We start from the raw sequence: 21678 nt of genomic DNA on the forward strand, positions 1-21678 counted from the left end.
TTTGTGTTCGGCGTTTAACCGAATGACGTCAGTGATGTTTGTTGCTCGTATGACGTCACAAACTGATGGCGCGTGACGGGCTGACGTCACTGCTGGCTGTCCCATGTGTGTACATGCGTAGAAACGGGGGGGGGGGGGGGCAGATTTGTCTGCTGCCCTAGTGATAGGGACGTCGTGGTCGGATGGTAGAGCTCGATTTCAGATCCCTGGTTCGAATTCGTAGGATGCCCATGAGTCCACCCAGCTTTAACGGGTACCTGACTTATATTAGGGAAAGTAATACGGACGTAATACTGATCACACTATTACATCATGTAACGATGGTCACAAAAAGAAGTTAACTATACTTTATCTGCCTCACTGATCGGCAGATTCGAAAGGGTAAAATTAATATGTGCCAGTAGTAACAAGAAATAAAATAATAATTTAAAAAACAACATAAATATTTTTCATGTATTTTATTCTTCAACATATTCATGAGATAGGCAGTGTAAACGCCAAAATTACAAGAACTCAATATAACTGCCGGTCACAGTTATTCACGCTCACAAACATACACACAAACACACACACACGCACACACACTCAGACATACTCTCACACACATACCCAATAATGCTGTATTAAATATTATTTAGCATTCATACATGGCAGTGGTCAAGATCAATTCAACAAGAAACAAATCAATCAGAAAAAAGCAAAATATTTATCTTTAACATAACAATATATTTTTAAAAATATTCATAGTAAAAAAATCGATGAAAAAATAAATTAATGTATATAAAATATTTTGTAGAATAAAAAAATAATTTGTAACAAAATGTAAAAAAATAAATTGAACACAGCCCTTACTATATACAAACTTACATAGTGATCAGCATATAAAATATATATATATATACCCAACACATTGACGATATTCTGGTTGTGTGAGAACCGTTGAAAGACGAGGCTTGGAAATGTTTGTGAACACGGAAAATGGATGATGTTACATAGACAACTGACGGAGTTCTTGAGATGGGTTATACAACCTAAGGCAAATAATGGACTCGTCCGTGGCCAATAATGGACTCACCCGTGGCTAGGTAGTAAAAACTAAGGCAAATAGTGGACTCTCCCATGTTAGTTCAACATGAAGTATTCTATCTATTCTCCCTTGGCTAAAAGTGGATTCGTCCATGGCTAGTAAAACCCAAAGCTAATAGTAGACTCTCCCATAATAGTTCAACATAAAGCAGTCAATCTATTCTCCCCTGAGTGACAGTGGACTAAACCATGACTAATATTACCTGAGTCATAACAGTGGACTCGCCCGCGGCTAATAAAGCCTATGGCAAATAGTGGACTCTTCCATGTTCATTAAACATGAAGCAGTCTATTTATTCTCCCTAGGCTAAAGGTGGACTCGTCCATGGCTAGTAAAACCTAAGGCAAATAGTGGACTCTCCCATATTAGTTCAACATGAAGCAGTCAATCTATTCTCCCCTGGCTAATAGTGGACTCACCCATGGCTAGTAAAAGCTAAGGCAAATAGTGGACTCTCCCATATTAGTTCAACATGAAGCAGTCTATCTACTCTCCCTTGGCTAAAAGTGGACTCGCCCGTGGCTAATACTACCTCATTCGTAACAATGGACTCGCCCGTGGCTAATACAACATAAGGCAAATAGTGGACTCTCCCATGTTAGTTCAACATGGAGCAGTCTATCTACTCTCCAAAGGCTAGTACTACCTGAGTCAAAATAGTGGACTCGCCCGAGTAATAACAACCTGAGGATACCAAATGGACTCGGCCGTGGCTAATACAACCTAAGGCAAATAGTGGACTCTTCCATGAAGCACAGTGGATTCTTCCATGAAGCAGTCAATCTACTCTCCTACGGCTAATACTACCTGAGGCAACTAAATGGACTCGCCCATGGCTAAATTAGCCTTGAGGCAAATAGTGGACTCTTCCACGAAGCAGCCAATCTACTCTCCTCTGTCTAATACTACATGATGCAGTCATCTGACTCTTCTACTACGGATAGAGCTGAACGTGACAACACCACCTACTACTCTACTACACAAAAGACATTAAACCAACGGCACATGCCAAAAAATAGCTGGACGCCTACAAGAAAAAATTGTCATGAGCCCCACCACAACTGTCAACAAACTTTACACTGTCATGACACTTGGCACTGTCAACATCTTTGCACCTGGCAGTGTCCGTGGATGACTCCCCCAGGTGCGTACAGTGACTGTCCAGCAACGAGTGAAGCCTGGCAAGGTCAAAGGTCGGACACGACTGTGTATGGCACAGCAACACGGCGGGATGTGATGAAATGAGTTGATCGCTGCAGGGATCCGAACCCGGGACGCCTAGGTGAGGGAACGGTCGTATATTGTCTATCTGCGGGTGGAAGGCTGCGCTGCTTTCTGTGGAGTCGAGTTCTAGAGCCTCATTCGTGTAGCAGAAAGCGGGGGAACTATGCTCGGAGTGTCGTATATGTGCCCCCGTCGCTAAAAGTTGTGGGTAGACGTGGGTTAAATAACTGCTGGGGGTTATATGCGGGGTCAAGTACCCGGGGTACGTTTGTTTTTGCACGCCTGATGAAAAACTTTTTATCAGTCGAGATTTCACAATAGGAGATTGTTCAGAAGTTTCGACTAACACGTACGCCGGGCTCTTTGATCCGAATGCGCATGCGTGATTTGCGATGTCACGTAACGTTCTTGTGGATTGGCTGAAATCTAAGGAAAACCTCCTAGAAGGTTTGGTTGGGGTGAGTTCTTTGACGGAATCCAAGTTACAACAACTCGCTGTTTGCCTGCGTAGTTTTTTGTTCACTTGAGCGAAACGAGGCTCGGACGAGGACTTGATGCTGCCTTCAACTCCCGAGTCTTCAGGGGAGTTGACTCCCCGCTTCAGCTTCTCGTTGAGGACCTCTAGTGTCGTCTCCAACAGCGTGGACACCATCCGGCTGTCCGTCCGGCTCAACCTCGGCGTGCTGCTAATCGCCGATACTAAACTCGGACGCCGGTCTGCCGGCTTGCAGAACCGGTCCGAGCAACATTCTTTCAACATCCGGCGAAAAGCCGCGCGGAATTCATTGTTCTTGAAAGCGTAGATCCAAGGGTTGATGCCGCTGTTGAGGACGGCAAGAAGGATGAGGTAGGTCTGTAGCCAGATGTTAAATTTAATGGCGCTGATTGTAAGCGCGAAGATGTAGATCAGATAAGGGAACCACAGCGCTAAGAAAACGCCTATCACCAGCGCTAATGTTTTAGCGTATTTTGTGTCCTTGAGCATGAACTTGACCTGAAGACGGCCGTGTACGGCCAGTTCCATGGCCGCGATGGCTTTCGCGTGGTGCCGCGCGACCATGAAGATCCGGAAATAACAGACGAGGATAGCCACGCAGGAGGGGAGGAAAATGGCGACGAGGAACAGCAGCGAGGCTTTGCCTTTGAGGAGATCGGACGAGCAGGGGGCTAACTCTGTCGGGACGTCGTACCAGCCCACCATCAAGGGCAGCCAGACGATGAAGGCCGAGTACACCCAGGTCAAGGTCACGAGGGTCATGACCTTGCGGGTGGTCATGATGTTGATGTATTCCAGCGGGGAGACCAGCGCGGTGTGGCGGTCGTAGGCGATGGTGGCTAAAGTCAGGACGGACACGCCGCACGCCATCATCAAAACGCGGTTGGGCAGCAGGCACAGCAACACATCCTGCGGGCCGCTGGCGCCGCCGAAATGAAACACCTCCACCACGACGAAAAAAGGCACGGCCAAGGATACCAAAATGTCCACGGCGGCAAGTGAAGTGATAAAATAGTTCGTCGGCGTATGAAGACGCCGGTACCGCACCACGCTGACGAAGACTAAAAGATTGCTGCACAAGATAAACGGCACCATCAAGGATACCAGAGTCACGGCGCCAACGTCAGCCGCCGACCAGGAATCGGAATCCGAAGGCTGGATGTAAACGGAATCCTCCGTGCTGTTCACAGTCTGAGAACCCTCGGTGAAAACCGTCGATGACATCACGTCGTGGAGTAAACCAGACACAGCGCTGGCACCGGACGACGCCGCGTCCGCTAATCTCGAGACCAATTCGTGTTCGTCGTACAGCGTTTCCGCTTCTGACGTAGGCGGAAGTGAAGATGACGTGCTGCGGTCTACATCCGGGTGTTTGAGCGCTTTGGTCCCGTGCTCAGCGAATTGTTTTTCCAGCATGTGTTTAATCTCGCCTCCATGTAAGACGACTTTCGTGATGTCGAAGTCTACGAGAATCCCATTATCTTCGGCATCGATGGACATTTTGTCGAACAGAAATTCAACTTTCGTTTTCAACAGCCGAGATTCGTGAAGACTTGCCGGTTGTTTTATTCATCAATATCAGACATCGTAGGGTTAAATGAAAATTTCTTTCTGAAATTAAAATAATTTAGAGTTAATATAGAAAAATAAGTTAATTAATCGCATTTAAAATAATTAAATTGCGAAAAAGGTATCCACGCAAGAAGACCGTCACAAAATAAAAATAACAAAAAATTAATTAAAAAACGTTTTAATAACAAGCTTTTATGTAATAATGCACTAAAAAAGTGGAAAATAAATTATACACTACTATTTAAATAACTATAAAGAAAAGCGTGGGCCACTTTAGTATCTATTGGATACCTTTACTAATATTTGAGAAGAGACCCACGCAGTAAAACACGTCTTACGAAGTACATCCGCGAAGCGAAACGTCGCCAGCTGTAACTGCGTTCGTCAAAACCTACGCGGATTTTATAAAACTTCCATTCCGGAAATGCAGTTTAAAAAAAAAAACTTCTCGGAACTGTTATGAAAATTTGTGACAGTACTACAACCCGCTAATGATATTTGGAAAGCCCCAGCAATTAAAAACATGAACTGAAAGACAGAAACAATTAGCACGAGAGACCTTGAGGGTTTTTTCACTCATATATTTTATGTCTTTGACAAGAAACAAAGATTGATGCCGGAAAATTATTATCCGAGTTGCATTAGGAAACGTCAAATCACGTGATAAAATGATTTTTATTTTTTTTAATGATGAGAGAGTTCCCTGGATACAACTACCTGCAACTCAACTCCCCCCCCCCCCAGTAAATTCTCCCACAGCAAACCCCCACCCCATTACTTTATGAGATCGCCTTTAAACTCACTGTACATAGTAATAAATATTCAATCCATATAACTAAACAACCGAGCTTAGACTAATAAAATATAAGTACGTCCTACACTTCTATTGATTCAATTCGTTTTTCAAATAAATCTATAAGTTTAAGGTCATGAATATATAGAAAAAACATTTAAGTGAAAGGCTTCACGTTATTCTTGCCGCGTATATACATATACACGTTAAAACAGTATATAAACATATATATATATATATATATATATATATATATATATATATATATATATATATATATATATATATATATATATAGGCAGACAGATAGATAGACAGACAGGTAGAAAGACAGAAAGATAGATGGATAGAGAGATACATACATATTAAACATATATATATATATATATATATATATATATATATATATATATATATATATATATATATATATAATTTATATATATTAAGCTACAACCACTAAAGTACTTTGTGAAGGACGGCGGAGAGGTGGATGACACTGGTCATTTATCAGACCCCCCCCCCCCATTACAGACATGCACATGCAATTATGTAAACGGACATTGCTTTAATTACCTTGCCGACGAAAAGTAAAAAGTAAAAAAAAAAAGTAAAAAAAAAAAGGAAATTTATAAATGACCCGGATGGTTGACATGATGAAGACGGAGTGGGAAAGTTATGTAATTCCCTTATCACGTGGTACGGTCAAGGATTTTTTTTGTTATAGACAGAAGCTTTGTTCAAATAGTACATCGTCCGGCAGTTGAGTCGTAGAGAGGGATTAACAGAGCACAAGCATATATATATATATATATATATATATATATATATATATATATATATATATATATATATATATATATATATATACAAATATATATATATATATATATACAAATATATATATATATATACAAATATATATATATATATATTCATATATATATATATATATATATATATATATATATATATATTCATATATATATATATATATATATAAATATATATATATATATATATACATATGCATGTATGTATAATGACTAAACACATGTATTAAAATCAATGTTAATCTATAAACATTTATAAAAGCGTTATCGTTATGGGTGAGTACTTAATATTATTGATCGTTTGGATTTGCTAGTAGTACACATGTTTGCGAACATAACTATTGATGTAATATTATATATATACTTTTAAATTTAAATTTGTAATTGTTTTCATGTTTACATTTTGTGGAGACATATTGTACGGTACTTTATAATTTTTAATTATAGGTTTGTAATACATATTTTTATAGACGATTATTGTTTTTAAAAAATAAAATATTTTTAATCAACATTTAAAAAAACAATATTGCTAATTACCTGCACAATATGTTAAATTATAAAAGCGCGGGTAGTTTACATCCTTTTTATTTTACCAGTATTCGTTTTTCTCTTATATAAAAAAATAAAATTATTTTATAGCGGTAGGTAATTACTGTAAAAAAAAAATTCTCTAAACAATCGAACACAATGTCAGAAAACTCACTGTTAATGATTCCATGTTTTAGTAAGAGAAGGAGAATAGAAACTGGGAGAATCTGTTTCTCCTGAATCTATAGAGGTACGTCGAGCGGTATCCAGGTATGAACTAACGCAGGTAAACAAGACGGTCCTGGCTTTTTACCTGAGGTGCGGTGACGTCGAGGCTAGTTGGTGACAAGACCACGCTTGCTGAATCCGGACTGTAGGTAAAATAATCGGTGGCAAAACGCGCGCGAGCTTTTGTGAGGGTGTAGGACAGGGAGGGTGGGGGAGGGGAGATGAGGGGAGGGGGGTAAGAATTTGATATGGAGTAATGGTGTGGATTTCGAGTTCGAGGCTTGTTACCGCACTAATCTACAGTTACGAGAGTATGCACACAACCACGAGTCTAACCGCTTCACAAGTGCTACAGCCACACGTCCTGCCAACAACCACACGACATGCCAGCTGCCACAGCCACACCAGACACTCACACACACACACACACACTCGTACCTACCCATCCACACGATTATCCCTGCCACAAACCATACAATCAACTCTCCTCACCAAAACATCACCACACTCCTTAACCAAACGTTACCCCACAGCGTTTAGGTTCTGAATTTCAACGACACCAGATATAGAGCTCAGATGTCAGAGATTTAATGAAAGCAGATAATGGCTGAAAATGTCGTACCCAATCGTGTCAGTAATACCAGGTGAAGCAGAGTGCACCTGTTTCTCTGACTAAGGCAAGTGAGAAACTGGTTCGTCAAGCTCAATGTCAACTAGCCACATACTCCCACACACCCATATGCCTACAATGTGTGGACACAAACAAAGATGCCATGACACTGTGTGTAAGTGTGTGTGTGTTGGGGGGGGGGGGGGGGGGAAGACGTAAAATAAACACGCCGAACAGCTAAGTTAAAATAATTTGTTGTTTTAGTAAATTAAATTAAGCGGCATATATTTTTAATGTTATAGATTTAAAAAAACGAATTTAAAGCATATTCTATCAGAAAAAAAAAGAAAATTCAATCTTTAAACGATTGAAAACGCTTTTTTTTTGGCATTCATTACTTCGTTCGAAATTTGTACCTCCATAGAACGCTATTGCGACTTGGGTCGCGACTTTAAATTTAAAACAAAAAGTCGACGGAGGGGCTTAATTACGTTCGGTAAAATTATAAAATACTAGAATACCCGTCATCCCTTGGATAACTGTGGGTTTCGGGGGTCATCCATCAAAAAACATCACGTCTGTCACTCAGAGGCATAGCGAGCCTTCCCGGCGCCCGGGGACAAACTTTTCGATTTTAAACCCCCCCCCCCCCCCCCAAGATTTCGATTTTCAACCCCCCCCCCCCTCAAACTTTTGATGTGCACCCCCTCCCCCCCCCCCCCCCCCCCCCCCCCCCCCCACTCAAACTTTCGATTTGAACCCCCCTCAACCTTTCAATTTATTTTTCCAAACCATTTTGGCGCCCCAACATACGTCCCCCCGCCCCCCCCTTCACTCCCCCCCGCCTCCCCTCCCCCCCCCGCCTCCCCTTTCCCCCCCCCCCCGCCTCCCCTTCCCCCCCCCCCCCCCCCCCCCCCCCGCCTCCCCACCCGCCCCCCCCCCCCTCCTCGCTACGCTACTGCAGTGTCACTTATCGTCACAAAAACAGAGCCCACATTCAAAAATATGTTTCTTATCTTTTAAAAACACCGAAAACACCGATTTCGGACTATCCCTTCATATACTGACGTCACATGTGACCTACTCAACTCTACTTCACCTGCCCAGTGTCCCGCCAAGTCTCAGACAACATGTTTTTATCGTTTAAAAAACGATTCCAGCCGAGCATGTCTCTGACCACACTATCCTTTCATATGGTTAGGACAAAGAAACAGATGAACTCTACTTCACCTGCCCTGTATCCTGCCAAGTTCAGATAGGCAACTTTATCATTAACATCTAAAAAAAAAAAAAATTGAAAAAAAAAAATCATTTTTTATCATTAACATCTAAAAAAAAAAAAAATTGAAAAAAAATATCATTGACATATTGGTCTAGAACCTGTACCACTCGCATGAGAGCGGACTACGCTACAAACTTAGCTATTTACTCCTGACGTCACAAATGAATTTTTATACTATACTTTGATGCAACTTGATTTCGAGCGTCTAGTCTAGAAGTAGTAACTTTCAAATTAAATTTTATCTTAAATTAGCCAAACAAAGATTTATATAAAATAATTAAGGCCTGAAATAGATTCTAGATGTATTAAGGCCTGAAATAGATTCTAGATGTAGAATTTACATTAAGTCTAGATTTAGAATTTACATTGAGTTTAGTGATCTAGATCTAGGCTAGATTCATAAATTTCCTTCGACAGCTGATCTTTAGATCTAGAGAAATTTATTGTAAAACTAAATGAAAAAAGACAGTTGAAAATTGATATAAGTGTTGGAACGTAATAAATACAGCAAACGGACGTATTGTTAAAGTTATGACCGACAGAAAATTAGATTTAGAACGCGTTAAACTTTGGAATGGGAACACAATTTTCTTCGATAGACGCCGCCATTTTATTGTACTAAAGAGTCAACAAAAAACTCTGACGTCACTATCAAGGGACGTCACTATCCCCACAAAGTTTATTCAAAGTATTAACATTTTTTAAAAAATACGGTTAATTTAACAATGAATAAATCAATAAATTAATTAACTTCTTTAAATAAATTTGTGATTAACAGTCTGTCTGCATTAAAAAATTATTCTCTACCTACATACTATTTTACAGCTCTCCAGATAGAGCCGAACATATCAGGATACTTGATCAGGCAAACAAACAAACAAACAAAAAAACAAAAAAATAAATATTCAAACATGTAAACAAACTTGACTTTTAGTAGTATATAGATGATGACATTTACGAGCGTATTTGGTTAGAGAGTAGCGAACTATAAATAGACTTAGGTTGCCGTAGCGGTAGGCGGGTTTCCCCAAAAACAGTGACTCATACCCTATTCGTCATTTAATGAAACAATATTAATAGACTACTCGTGTCTTATAAAGGCTTATAATTGCCGTACCCGTAGTTCTGATTGGAGGCGATTTTAACCGGCATTAAAACAATAATAAGACACCCCCTAGGGATTGTGAGGGTACTGGGTTCGAAACCATACCGTTATGAGAACTAGAACATTGGCATCTCAGGGTATGAATATAAATTGTGTCTTAAATTAATTCCACGTCATCGGCACTCCCCCTAATCACACCACCTAAACGCGATAAATACAAAATAAATTATTTTTTCGAAGTTATTTATGGACGGGGTTTATGGTTAATACAACCGGTCAACGCACGGGTCTTAGAGGTTATTTAACACGGGGGGGGGGGTAGTGGACAACGGATAGCTGTACCGACTGGGTAGCACTGGCTAGCTGCTAGACAAGCTGGTAGCAGATAGACAACAATACTTACACATATTCGATAACACTAGCGAATGAGACACAGGTAATAAATAGCACAAGGCTACCTCAAGGCTACCTAAACACAAGACACCTGGTAGCAAAAGGCTAGCTATCGACACTGTCGAGAACATTGGCTACCTAGATACAAGGTAGATGGTAGCAAAAGGCTAGCTATCGACACTGTCGAGAACATTGGCTACCTAGATACAAGGTAGATGGTAGCAAAAGGCTAGCTATCGACACTGTCGAGAACATTGGCTACCTAGATACAAGGTAGATGGTAGCAAAAGGCTAGCTATCGACACTGTCGAGAACATTGGCTACCTAGATACAAGGTAGATGGTAGCAAAAGGCTAGCTATCGACACTGTCGAGAACATTGGCTACCTAGATACAAGGTAGATGGTAGCAAAAGGCTAGCTATCGACACTGTCGAGAACATTGGCTACCTAGATACAAGGTAGATGGTAGCAAAAGGCTAGCTATCGACACTGTCGAGAACATTGGCTACCTAGATACAAGGTAGATGGTAGCAAAAGGCTAGCTATCGACACTGTCGAGAACATTGGCTACCTAGATACAAGGTAGATGGTAGCAAAAGGCTAGCTATCGACACTGTCGAGAACATTGGCTACCTAGATACAAGGTAGATGGTAGCAAAAGGCTAGCTATACACAAACACTAAGTAGCACGAATCAGCTAGGACCAAGAGAGTTAATAGCAATGCACTAGCTGTTACAAACTAGGCAACCCTAATTAGCTTGGAATAAGACAGCAAATAGCAATGCACTAGCAATAAACAAACTAGACAGCACAAATTAGATTGCTACTAAAAAGCTTATAGTAATGAACTAGTTATAAACTAACATAGCAGCCCTAATTAACTTGGAATAAGACATCAAATAGCTATGCACGAGTTATAAACTAACAAGGCAACCCTAATTAACATTGGAATAAGACTATGCACTAGCTATAAGGAAACTAGGCAGTACGAATCAGCCAAACACAAGATAACTGGAAGCAAATACAACTTGCTATAAACAAACTTAACAACACCAGGCGACAGCTACTTACCAGCCTAACATAGCTTAAAACATAAACCCAAACGTCTTAACTCGTGAGCACAAGTAACCGTCTCCGTCCCCGTCCCCAGGGGTATACATACTCTACAGTCGCGCCATTAGTGACCCCGGTCTCGTTACGTCATAGACTGCCGTACCAGCCGTCTGGTGCCATGTCACTGATGGTGATCTGACAGACGACATGCCATGTGACCTGCACTAACCGCCAGGGGCGTGGATACAACTGGTGGGGGGGGGGGGGGGGTCAGAGGATCGATTTTGTCACCCCCTCTATATAAATATCAGAAAGCGCCTTAGTTTTTTTTAGCCAAGACCCATGTTATATTATTAAAGAAAAATAAATACTGACTAAATTAAGATTAGCAAAACTAACTAAACAAACGAAATTTAAAAAACAAATGCGCTCATAAACACAAGAAGGAAATAGAACCGATATGAGAAATATAAATGAAAATTCAGCAATCCATAGAATTATAGAACGGCGTGGTTGGATGGTAGAGCGCTAGACTACAAACCCGAAAGTCTGGAGTTAGGATCTCGGACAAGACTCGTGACTGTAAGACGTCCTTGAGTCTACGCAGCTGTGATGGGTACCGTACTCACGTACAGCCTATCTGCCTCACCCCCCACCCCACAACTTTTTTCACCGACCACCCGTACCTTTGTATAACGATACATTAACTCTTATAGTTAGAATGAGGTGTAGGTTTTAAATATCGACAATTTGGTATTTCACTGATTGCCCACAGTGTAGTAATGTATCGTATCGATTTAAACAAAAAATCAGCTGGTATCGATATTCAGGTGAGTACGTGATGGGACGGTGTGGTCGAAGGGTAGAGCATACGACTGCTATCCCGAAAGTCTCGAATTCGGGTTCAAATCCGTAAAAGACACCTGAGTCTACTCAGCTCTGACTCACGTTAGGGCAAGTAAAATTGGCTAGGGATAGTGCAGACCACACTATCCCTTCATATGCCTAGATCACAGAAACATGTCAACTCTACTTCACTTGCCCCATGAACAATCCTATTTGAAAGGGAGTTTTTTTTTTCTTCTAGTCGTCCTACTTGTAAATAGACTGGTAAAGATTACATTTTTTTTTATTTTTTTTTATATGGCCTAGACAGAGACCTTACAAGCACTAACAAGACTATGAAAAATAAACATAAAGACCTGTATAATGACAAGCTTCTAAATGCACTGAAAATAAGACAATAAACTAACTCATTTTCTTTAATAAAAGCTTTGGTCGCTAGCTTCTAGCTAGATATCTCCCATTCTGCTATTGAATATAGTAATCTATTGAGCTATTTTATTTTATTTCCCCTTAGCTTCGAACCCGTTTAAAAATAATTTTTTAAATTACTAATTAAACATCTAATTAAATTTAAAAAATAGATAGACTTGTATTATCATCGAAGTGGAACGCACCTTGAAAGTTTGAACAAAATCGCTACATTAGAAGTGGGTCAAAATTGAGTTTAAAAATTTGCCACAAACCGCCAAACAAACAGACGTTGCGAACCAAATAAAACCTTGTAATAAAACAAATATCTCGCTACGCCGCTGAAACCCCCCTTCTTTCATGCATACGCGCTTCAACGTGACAACCACGCGTATAATCACAAGTCATGTATATATAGACTATTTCTAAAAAAAAAAAAAAAAAAAAAAAAATATTCGCGTCTACGAACTAGACCGCCATGACAAGGCCGTGTCGGCCACCGATCCATTCAGTCATCCGGAGAAAACCAGTTCACTGATAAAATAATCACCAGATTTAGGACTGACACTTTGTGTTTACGCATGGTTGGTTTTTTGTGGCCGTCAGCAGATACAAACGTGATAAATGGGGAGGAGGGGGGGGGGGTATCTGTGTAGATCACGTGACTGGAGGTCAGCTGATGCAGGCGGTCACGTGGGTTTTGACATGTATATATCACCCCCCCCCTCCCCCACCCTCCCTCCTTATTATTACAGGACATGAAGACAATGGCTGATAAATCACAGTTGATTTTCTCAGCGGCTGACTTAAAGATAAAATGTACACAATACAAACGTATGTAATAATTTAGTATTGGGTCTTCAGCATTTAAGACAGAGAAACATGACACACTTTATGGACATAGTCGTGTTTTAAGTTTTTCAGTTAAAAAAAATAAGACAACCTTTAAAAATCAGCGGGTGGTGGAAGGGGAGTGGGGCACAACAACTAAGAAGCAGCTTTGCTTGAAAGGGGAAAAAAATGTATTTTCATAGTTATTACTTATATTGGACATTCTGACAATAACCTAAGATAATGACGTCGCCCCCCCCCCCCCCCTGCCTTTCCAACCAGCTTTAGATGGTACAGAGAATTATTTGCTAGCGCGCCCGTCTCCAGTTCCGTACCCTGGTTCTGAACTTTAGATATCTATCCCCGATCGAGTTACCCTTACCCCCCCCCCCCCCCCCCCATATCCCTCCTATATCCAAATCAAAAAGTTCTATGCTAAATTGGAGTGTTTCTTCCAGGAATTTATATAGAAAATATATACTGTTAACAGTATCCGTTCCCCCGGAAATTTTAGTCCGCCCACCCCCTCAAAAAATTTTTTCAAGTGACCCCCCCCCCCCCGGTGAAAAAAGTCTGGAGGAGACACTGGTCTAGCAGCCACCACCAACTAACACACAAGAACAAGCGCTGTTCGATTCTTCAATCAGCTACAGTCAGCCCGTCTTTACAGAACTTCCCCTCCCCCAGCCGGTTTTGTCCAAACGAACCAGTTCTAGCAGACGTCTGGTACCCTTGGAATATACCACGTGGTACTGCTCGCCAAGCCGCCTGCAAGGTCTGACCAGGGGCAATACGACACCATGCCGCTGATAACATGTAAGTAATTCGGTCACGTGGTCATATCTAAAATTAGCCCAAAGACATCATAAGACTAAATCACATGCAATTTTGTCTACACCAGAATGTCTTTCGTATTATGGATAAAACCTCACAATGTTAAAAATACTTGGTCAAAAAATGTATTTAAAAATACACTTCTTTAACGTTTTTTTTTTTTACTCCATTCTTCCATAGTATGGATAAAAAATCACAATGTTAGAATACTTTGTGATAAAAATGTATTAAAAAATACATAAGAAAAGTTCCTTCTTAAAAGTTATTTTTACTCCATTCTGTCTATCATATTATGGATAAACAATCACAATGTTAAAATACTTTGTGATAAAAATGTATTTAAAATACACAAGAGAAGCTCCTTCTTTAAAGTTTTTTTTCTCCATTTTATCATATTATGGATAAAAATCACAATGTTAAAATACTTTGTCATAAAAATGTATTTAAAAATACACAAATAAAAGTTCTTTATTTAAAGTTGTTTTTTTTTCCCTTTCCGCGATTGGACATCAATTAAAGGGAAGGGAAACCACTCTTAATCTGTTTATGACGTCGTGTCGCTGATGATTGAGTTTGTGTTTGTCCTTTTTGCAACGTCTGCAAAAAATATTATCATGCCGCCCCCCCCCCCCCCCCTCCCTTCTTTGTGTTTAATTTTTAAATAATATCATAGATATTTTTATTGTTGTTAACAACCCCCCCCCCGTCTCACACCCTCAACTTAAAAAAAATGAGGAAAAAAAACAACTAAAACTAAATTTAAAAAAAAAAGTAGATCGTAGTGTGGATAAGGTCACGTGACCTCCAGTGACGCGGGTCACTCGCCCGAAGCCGGATGACCTTCCCGAAACCAAGGTCGGTTTTGTCAAGGCCGGCGCGGGCTTATAAGTACGCACGCTACGATGACGTCAGTGGGGTTACGTTTTTCAAGTACGCACACTTTGATGACGTCAAAGCTAACAAGACTCTACCTACTGGACTGAATCGGATAAAGATTAAGCAGATTAACCACTTGTTTTGTTTTTCCCCTGAGCAGGAACTAGCGGTTAGGGTAGGATTAGTGTTTTTACGGTTGACCGGTTTTAAAGGTTAATCTAACATTTAACAGTTTAATAGAGTTATATTATCCAGGATTACCAAAATGCGACTGGGACTAACAAACGGTAAATGAATCCATCAAAAGGTGATTATGACTCCCTTCAAGAGCGATTCAGCCCCCCCCCCCAACAGAGTATAAGTGTCACAAAGTTACAGACACGGGCATATCCGGGTATTACTAAAAAATAAAACGAGAAAAAGGGAAGAGGCCTACGTTACAACCCATACAGTTTTACAGGGACACTTTAGCTTTGTGTTCTAATGAAGACCGTAGGCCGAAACATTATGCGAATTTAAATAATTTTTTACTTATTTTAACCACCTATAAAAAAAATTTTAAAAAAAAAAACGTTTGCATATTGACAATATATTTGACACTATATTATAAGTAATCAATCCTTAAAAAAAACCGCATGCAGTGATTTGTACAATAAACAGACGCATAGAATCAATAATTTGAGAACCTTGATCGATCTCATCGCAAAAAAAAACCCCAGGAAGGGGGGGGGGGGGTGTTACCAGAAGCCACCAGCCAATAAACCAGACGCATCATCTCCAGGTCTAATCACATTTGGCAGACGTCGACCAGTGTGATGGGCTGACCGGGGTAAATGTCTGATTTACCTCCCCTTGCAATGTCCGATCATCGCCAGATTTACCGCCCCTTGTAATGTCCGCTCATTGTCTTCCCCCGCAGAGATGGGGCCCATATCTGGGTCAGTGACCTCGGAGAGGTCAGGCTGACCTGTCACTGTGACATTTCTCAAACCGGCTTGCCGTGTAACTGACAGGGCATTCTAAAGTCTCCTTAACCTAAACAATGAATGACCCGACCCCTTTGGGAATTATCTTGGGAGCCTTTTATTTTCAGTAGTAAATTCGTATTATGATAATAGATTTAATTCGTATTATGATAATTTATAAGTACATCTGATGTAGGTTTATGCATCAATGTAATAATAAAGCCTTTTTGTTCTTAAATTATAGACCTAATAATAATAAAATTAGCATATCACCACAGTAGAATTGTAATCTGCATGATTAATTATATTATAATTTCAAACGCGATAATATTAATACTAATTAATATTATTTTTCGCTAATTTTTCGCTCAGTGTTTACTATTGATCATAAATCCACTTTACCCCCTATCGTAACCCTAAGCCAAACCAGATCTTAAGCCGAACACCGCTAACATTTGCAAGTATCCATCGATAATCTACAACACTAATTAGCATAACAAACGTGCATTGGCGTAGCTAGGGGAGGTCGGGTGGGGCGGCCGCCCCGGAGGCTGATCCTGGGGGGGGGGGTCAAAACTGATTAGAGAAAAAAATTAAAAACCTCACCCTGAGCTGCCCTTTACAATTGTACACAGTCGACGTTAAGAAAAAAGACAGCTACTTCACTTTACGGACTTATTTATGTGTGACACATAAATTGAAAAAAAAAAACTGTTTCCGAATCGGAAGTGGGGCGCTGTTTCGCAGACGGAAATAGCTATATACCCCTTCACCTTTTGGCGTGAATTCGTGGTCTAGTGATGTAGAGATGAGCCCTTTCGGGACCATAAGGATTGTACACATAATTTTAAATTAATGTGCACACATTTGGTAGTAAAACTACAAGTAGATTCCAAAAATGTTAACGTTTAGTCGGTATCTAATAGTTTTAGAGACAAAGCAGGGGACAAATGTGTTTAAAATCACCACCACCACAAAAAAAAAAAAAAAAAAAAAAAAAAAAAAAACCATTTACTGGCATTAGGAGAAAAAACAAAATCATCACAAAAACTAAAGCAATAGATTTCCTGATTAATGAGGCGACGTTTAGAGAACCCGCAAGATTTATTGAGTGACGTCACAGATCGCCACGACAAACCCGCGCGGCGGTGAGCAACCAAGTGACCTCCCGTCACCCGCGCGTGAGTCGTGTTGTGACGCCGGCAGCAGCTACAGGTCGGATGGTGTCTGGCGAGGGATGTCTAGTGGACGAGTCAGTGACTCCTGACGTCAGCACCGTTAACCAAAAGGAGTCAGTGACTCTTGACTTAAGCAATAACAGGTCTACGGAGTCAACGACTGTAGAAGTTTGAAGAAAGTTCTACGGAGTCAATGACTCTTGACTCAAGCTGAACAATCTCTACTGAGTCAGATATTCTTGAACTTGGAAGAAAGACTCTGTAGAGCATGAGTAATCAAAAAACAGTTCCAGGCCTAAAGCGTCCTGGCATCGCCAAGGATGCACATTCATCATCCTCCTTTCGCTCCCAAGACAGGCGAAGCAGAGTTCATCTGTTTCAATTACTTCGGCATACATTGGGAAAAAAAAACCCACATGCGTAGTCAGCCGCCTTAGATAACCTAACGTGAGTCAGATATCCTTCAGAGCTGGGTGGACTCAGAGACGTCAAGCACGATATCCGAACTCGAGACTAAGTTTAGCTCACACTAACTCACTGGAAAAACGAACACGACGTTGTAAAGCAAATACAGCTTACATCCCACTACAGCTGTAACTGGATGTCGGCAATGAAGTAGTCCACTGATGCAGGTCTGAAACTGTAAACAAGTAGAGTGGGGGGGGGGGAGGGGTTGAGGCGGGCGTAGATTGGCTGAAGTGGTTACAAGTCTGACTCGATGCATGGATGGCGAGGCGATTCGGTGTCGCGTGGAATGGTAGGTTCGGATCCCGTTGGGTTAAAACTGCTGTCTTTACTCAGACTATATTCTGGCTATAATGAAAACGTATGTCTACCTTTCATATTGAAAAAAATACTGTGTTTAGATGGCTCGTTCTTCATTGTAATGCTGGATGGGACTATCTCCAACACAGTTAAGTGTCAACTTGTTATGCGCCATAAAGGCCATTGACTCCGATTTGAGCCTGCTTTTCTTTTTGGATTTGCTTCCATAGCTTTTGTCCAACCAAGAACAAACTACACGGCAGCAGTTTGTTTGATTTTGGAGTTGTCTCTCCTAGAAGAGTGGCTGTCCCCAGCTATCAAGCATTATCTTCCCGGGGATTCGAACTCGGGATTTTTCGTTTTAGCAACCATGTGTACTAACTCGACCATGCTGAACCCACACTCCAGATTGAATACGTGTCTTTGATCAAATAAATACGGCTTGATTCTTAAGTTGTGACAGTAACAACTTATAATCAGACGGAAAAAAAACGGAATGAAAAATGTAAAAATAAATAAATGACCGTACATACCAAAGCGGAAGACCAAGTAGGAATAAACCTTCCAAAAGAACATACTTCGGTTATAGCCCTTTTGTGAACAGGGATCGAGTGGATCGCGTAAAACACAAGTAACTTTACACCCGACCTCGTCACGTGGTATATATATGGGTCTCATTAACCAATGAGCCGCGTGTTGACGCTCGCGCGCTTGACATGCGCGGAGGTTTTGATTTTTAATAATTATTTTATTATTCGGGTGAGGCCGCGTTGGAATATTTTACTTGGGATTGTTGATTAAGTTAATGAGAGGAAAGCGAGGAGGGTTGAGAGTTATTGAGTGTGGCGGTGTATACAGAGAGGCTGGTAAATTTGGCTTAAGGCACGTATTTACTAGGCATTTATGGCTGGGGTAAAGTTTCCCTTCCAAACCAGACGGTCTATAGGGCAAGTGAAGTAGAGTTCACTTGTTTCCGTGACCTCGGCATATGAAGAGATAGTGTGGTCAGCACTTTGCCCAGCCACCTTTACTTTCCCTAACGTGAGTTAGGTACCCATTAGAGTTGGGTAGTTGATTGGATAAAGTGGGGTGGGGTTGGGTGTTGGCATTATTTTATCTCCAGAAAATCCAGTAAATCTGATTAAAACAGTGGTTTCAGTATACGGATTAACAGATAAAATAATAGAGCAGCTCAAATATTGACACATAGCAAAAATTAATATACATGTCTTTATCGTAGTCAATATTGACTGTTTTGGTTTTTTTTTTAAACTAACAAGCAGTATCGCAGTTGAGGTGTGTGTTAGGATAAGGGCCACGGATTATGAATAAGGTGTTCGTTTTTGCAACAACAAAAACATACCAAATGTTTTACGTAGAAGCCCCTATCTTTATATCATTTGAATTTGAAAGAAAACAAAAGAAACACTAAAAAATCTGTTTACAAATAATCTCTCGTTACAACCTCTCCACATTCTCTCTCTCTCTCTCTATCTCGTAAACATCACGGCGGATCAAAGACTTTATCCACACCACCCCCCCCCCCCCACCCGCCAGTGGAGCAGGTGGATACATCCGCCATCATCGCCCGCATCACGTGGTACGCGAGTATGTCAACAATGCGTTGTCCCCACCACAAAAACGGGTCACTTCATTGAACATCCCCAGGGACAACAACAACACAAAACTTTTCCATAATCCGCCATTGTTTTTGGTTGTTTTCTAATCCCGTCAACACGATTTTTCGACAGCCAGCAGAGATTGTTACATGTGATCGTCTTAACCCAGTTGATTGTTGATTGAAAATATTTTTATTGACAATCACCGTGACATTGGAAAAATCCACATTCCCGATTACCACACACGAAATATTCACATTTCCAATTACCAAAGTAGAGACTTTCATATTTCCAATTATCAAACTAGAAACCTTCACATTCCCAATTACCAAACTAGAAATGTTCAGATTTCCAATTACCAAACTAGAAAGAATCACATTTCCAATTAACACACTAGAGATATTCACATTCCCAATTACCAAACTAGAAAAATTCACATTCCCGATCACCAATCTAGAAATATTCACATTCCTAATTACCAAACTAGAAACATTCACATTCCGATTACCAAACTAGAAATATTCACATTTCCAATTACCACCAATTACCACACTAGAAATATTCAAATTTTCAATTACCAACCTAGAAATATGGACATTCCCAATCATGACATTAAAAATAGAAACATTTTCAATCATGATATTAGAAATAAGTTTTCAGTCACGACTGAAAATTCGAATTTTCAATCACAACATTACAAATATTGACATTCCCAATACGACGTTAGAAATATTCACCTTTCCAATTACGACATTACAAATATTCACTTTTCCAATTACGACAACACAAATATTCATATTTCCAATTACGACATTAGAAATATTTCCCCTCCATACCACTTAAATATTCACATTTCTCATCGTAACATTAAAATATTCACACCCCCCCCCCCCCCACGACATTGCACCATTCACATTTCTAACTACCACATCACAGGAAAACTTCACACTTCCATCCCCACCCCAAGTCAACCATATACACATCAACACCCCCTCCCCCCCCCCCCCCCCCCCTAATCTCTCCCATTTCTTAGCCACGCTCTAGTTAGGACTCCTTTGAAGTCCACCCCACAAAGACTTCCGTTACCATCAAGCCGTAAATCAATGGCAACAAAACCTCTCATTAAAAGACCAACTATTTTAAGTGGTGGGAAATAAATAAAACAAAATGTTTAAAAACAGATTTGAACGTAGTGCGTTTGTTTGTGTTTACATGATTTGGTTTGCAGTGGCGTAATTAGTTTGGAACTGCGAAATCTGATGCAGAATCTGATTTAGTAACTGCGAAATCTGATGCAGAATCTGATTAAGTAACTGCGAAATCTGATTTAGTAACTGTGAAATCTGATGCAGAATCTGATTAAGTAACTGCGAAATCTGATTTAGTAACTGCGAAATCTGATGCAGAATCTGATTTAGTAACTGCGAAATCTGATGTTTGTAAATTATTATTTTTTTTTACATTTCTGATGTTTGTAACATTACCACCAGACGTGTTACATATACACCACCCAATCCCGTTGGGCATGGCGCGGCATGGCTGGGTGGTAGAGCTCTCGACTGCTAACCCGATAGTCCCTAGTTCGAATCACGGATTCGGGTCTAGAGGATGTGCTAAGTCATTTCAGCTCTGGTTCGTGAAAGAATAGGCGCCTACTATTCACACCACCTGTCGCATAAACAGATGAACTCTACTTCATCTGTCCTATTTACAAGAAGAAATTTTACAAATCATACCAAGCTATCCTAAGTCCCGTTTTTTTATTATATAAAAACCTCGAGAATGCAATTTACATTAAAATCTGAATGGCTAATTCGATTGACAAAAAAAAAAAAAAAAAAAAAAAAAAAAAAAAAAAAAAAAAAAAGATTATATATGGCTAAGTCGTGAGCACACTGGCATATATCGGGTACACACTTTAAAAAAAAAATAATTAAAATATGGACTTTACAGATTCACACTAACCCATTTTCTAGTCTACACCTATTCAGCCAATGTGGATGGCCAAGTAGTAATCACAATGGCCTCAATCTGAAAGTATCTAATTCCCACTCCAACCCTCTTCCCCCCCCCCCCCCCCTCGGTGTAAGATGGTCAAGTCAGAGGCGTAGCGACCCTTTCCGGGGGACAAACTTTCGATTTGCATCCCC

The 21678-nt window shown here is 40.3% G+C and overlaps 1 protein-coding gene across 2 annotated transcripts in view; it reads right to left on the reverse strand.

The window, feature by feature from the left end:
* Positions 1-501: 501 nt before the first annotated feature.
* The window catches only part of LOC131929564 (uncharacterized), a 50538-nt gene continuing 29361 nt past the window's right edge, over positions 502-21678 (reverse strand). The window contains exons 1-2 of one of the 2 annotated variants that reach the window (XM_059285830.1): positions 6709-6835; positions 502-4418 (exon numbers count right to left, since the gene is read on the reverse strand). In XM_059285830.1, coding sequence (XP_059141813.1) covers positions 2115-4307 — 2193 coding nt within the window. In that variant the 5' untranslated portion in view covers positions 4308-4418; positions 6709-6835 and the 3' untranslated portion in view covers positions 502-2114. Of the gene's footprint in view, positions 4419-6708; positions 6836-21678 lie in introns of those variants that run through there. The other variant, XM_059285832.1, reaches the window with a different exon arrangement.

The sequence above is a fragment of the Physella acuta genome, unplaced genomic scaffold (genome assembly GCF_028476545.2).
Source record: "Physella acuta isolate Inbredline_101_S28 unplaced genomic scaffold, ASM2847654v3 ptg001650l, whole genome shotgun sequence".
Lineage (NCBI taxonomy): Eukaryota > Metazoa > Mollusca > Gastropoda > Physidae > Physella > Physella acuta.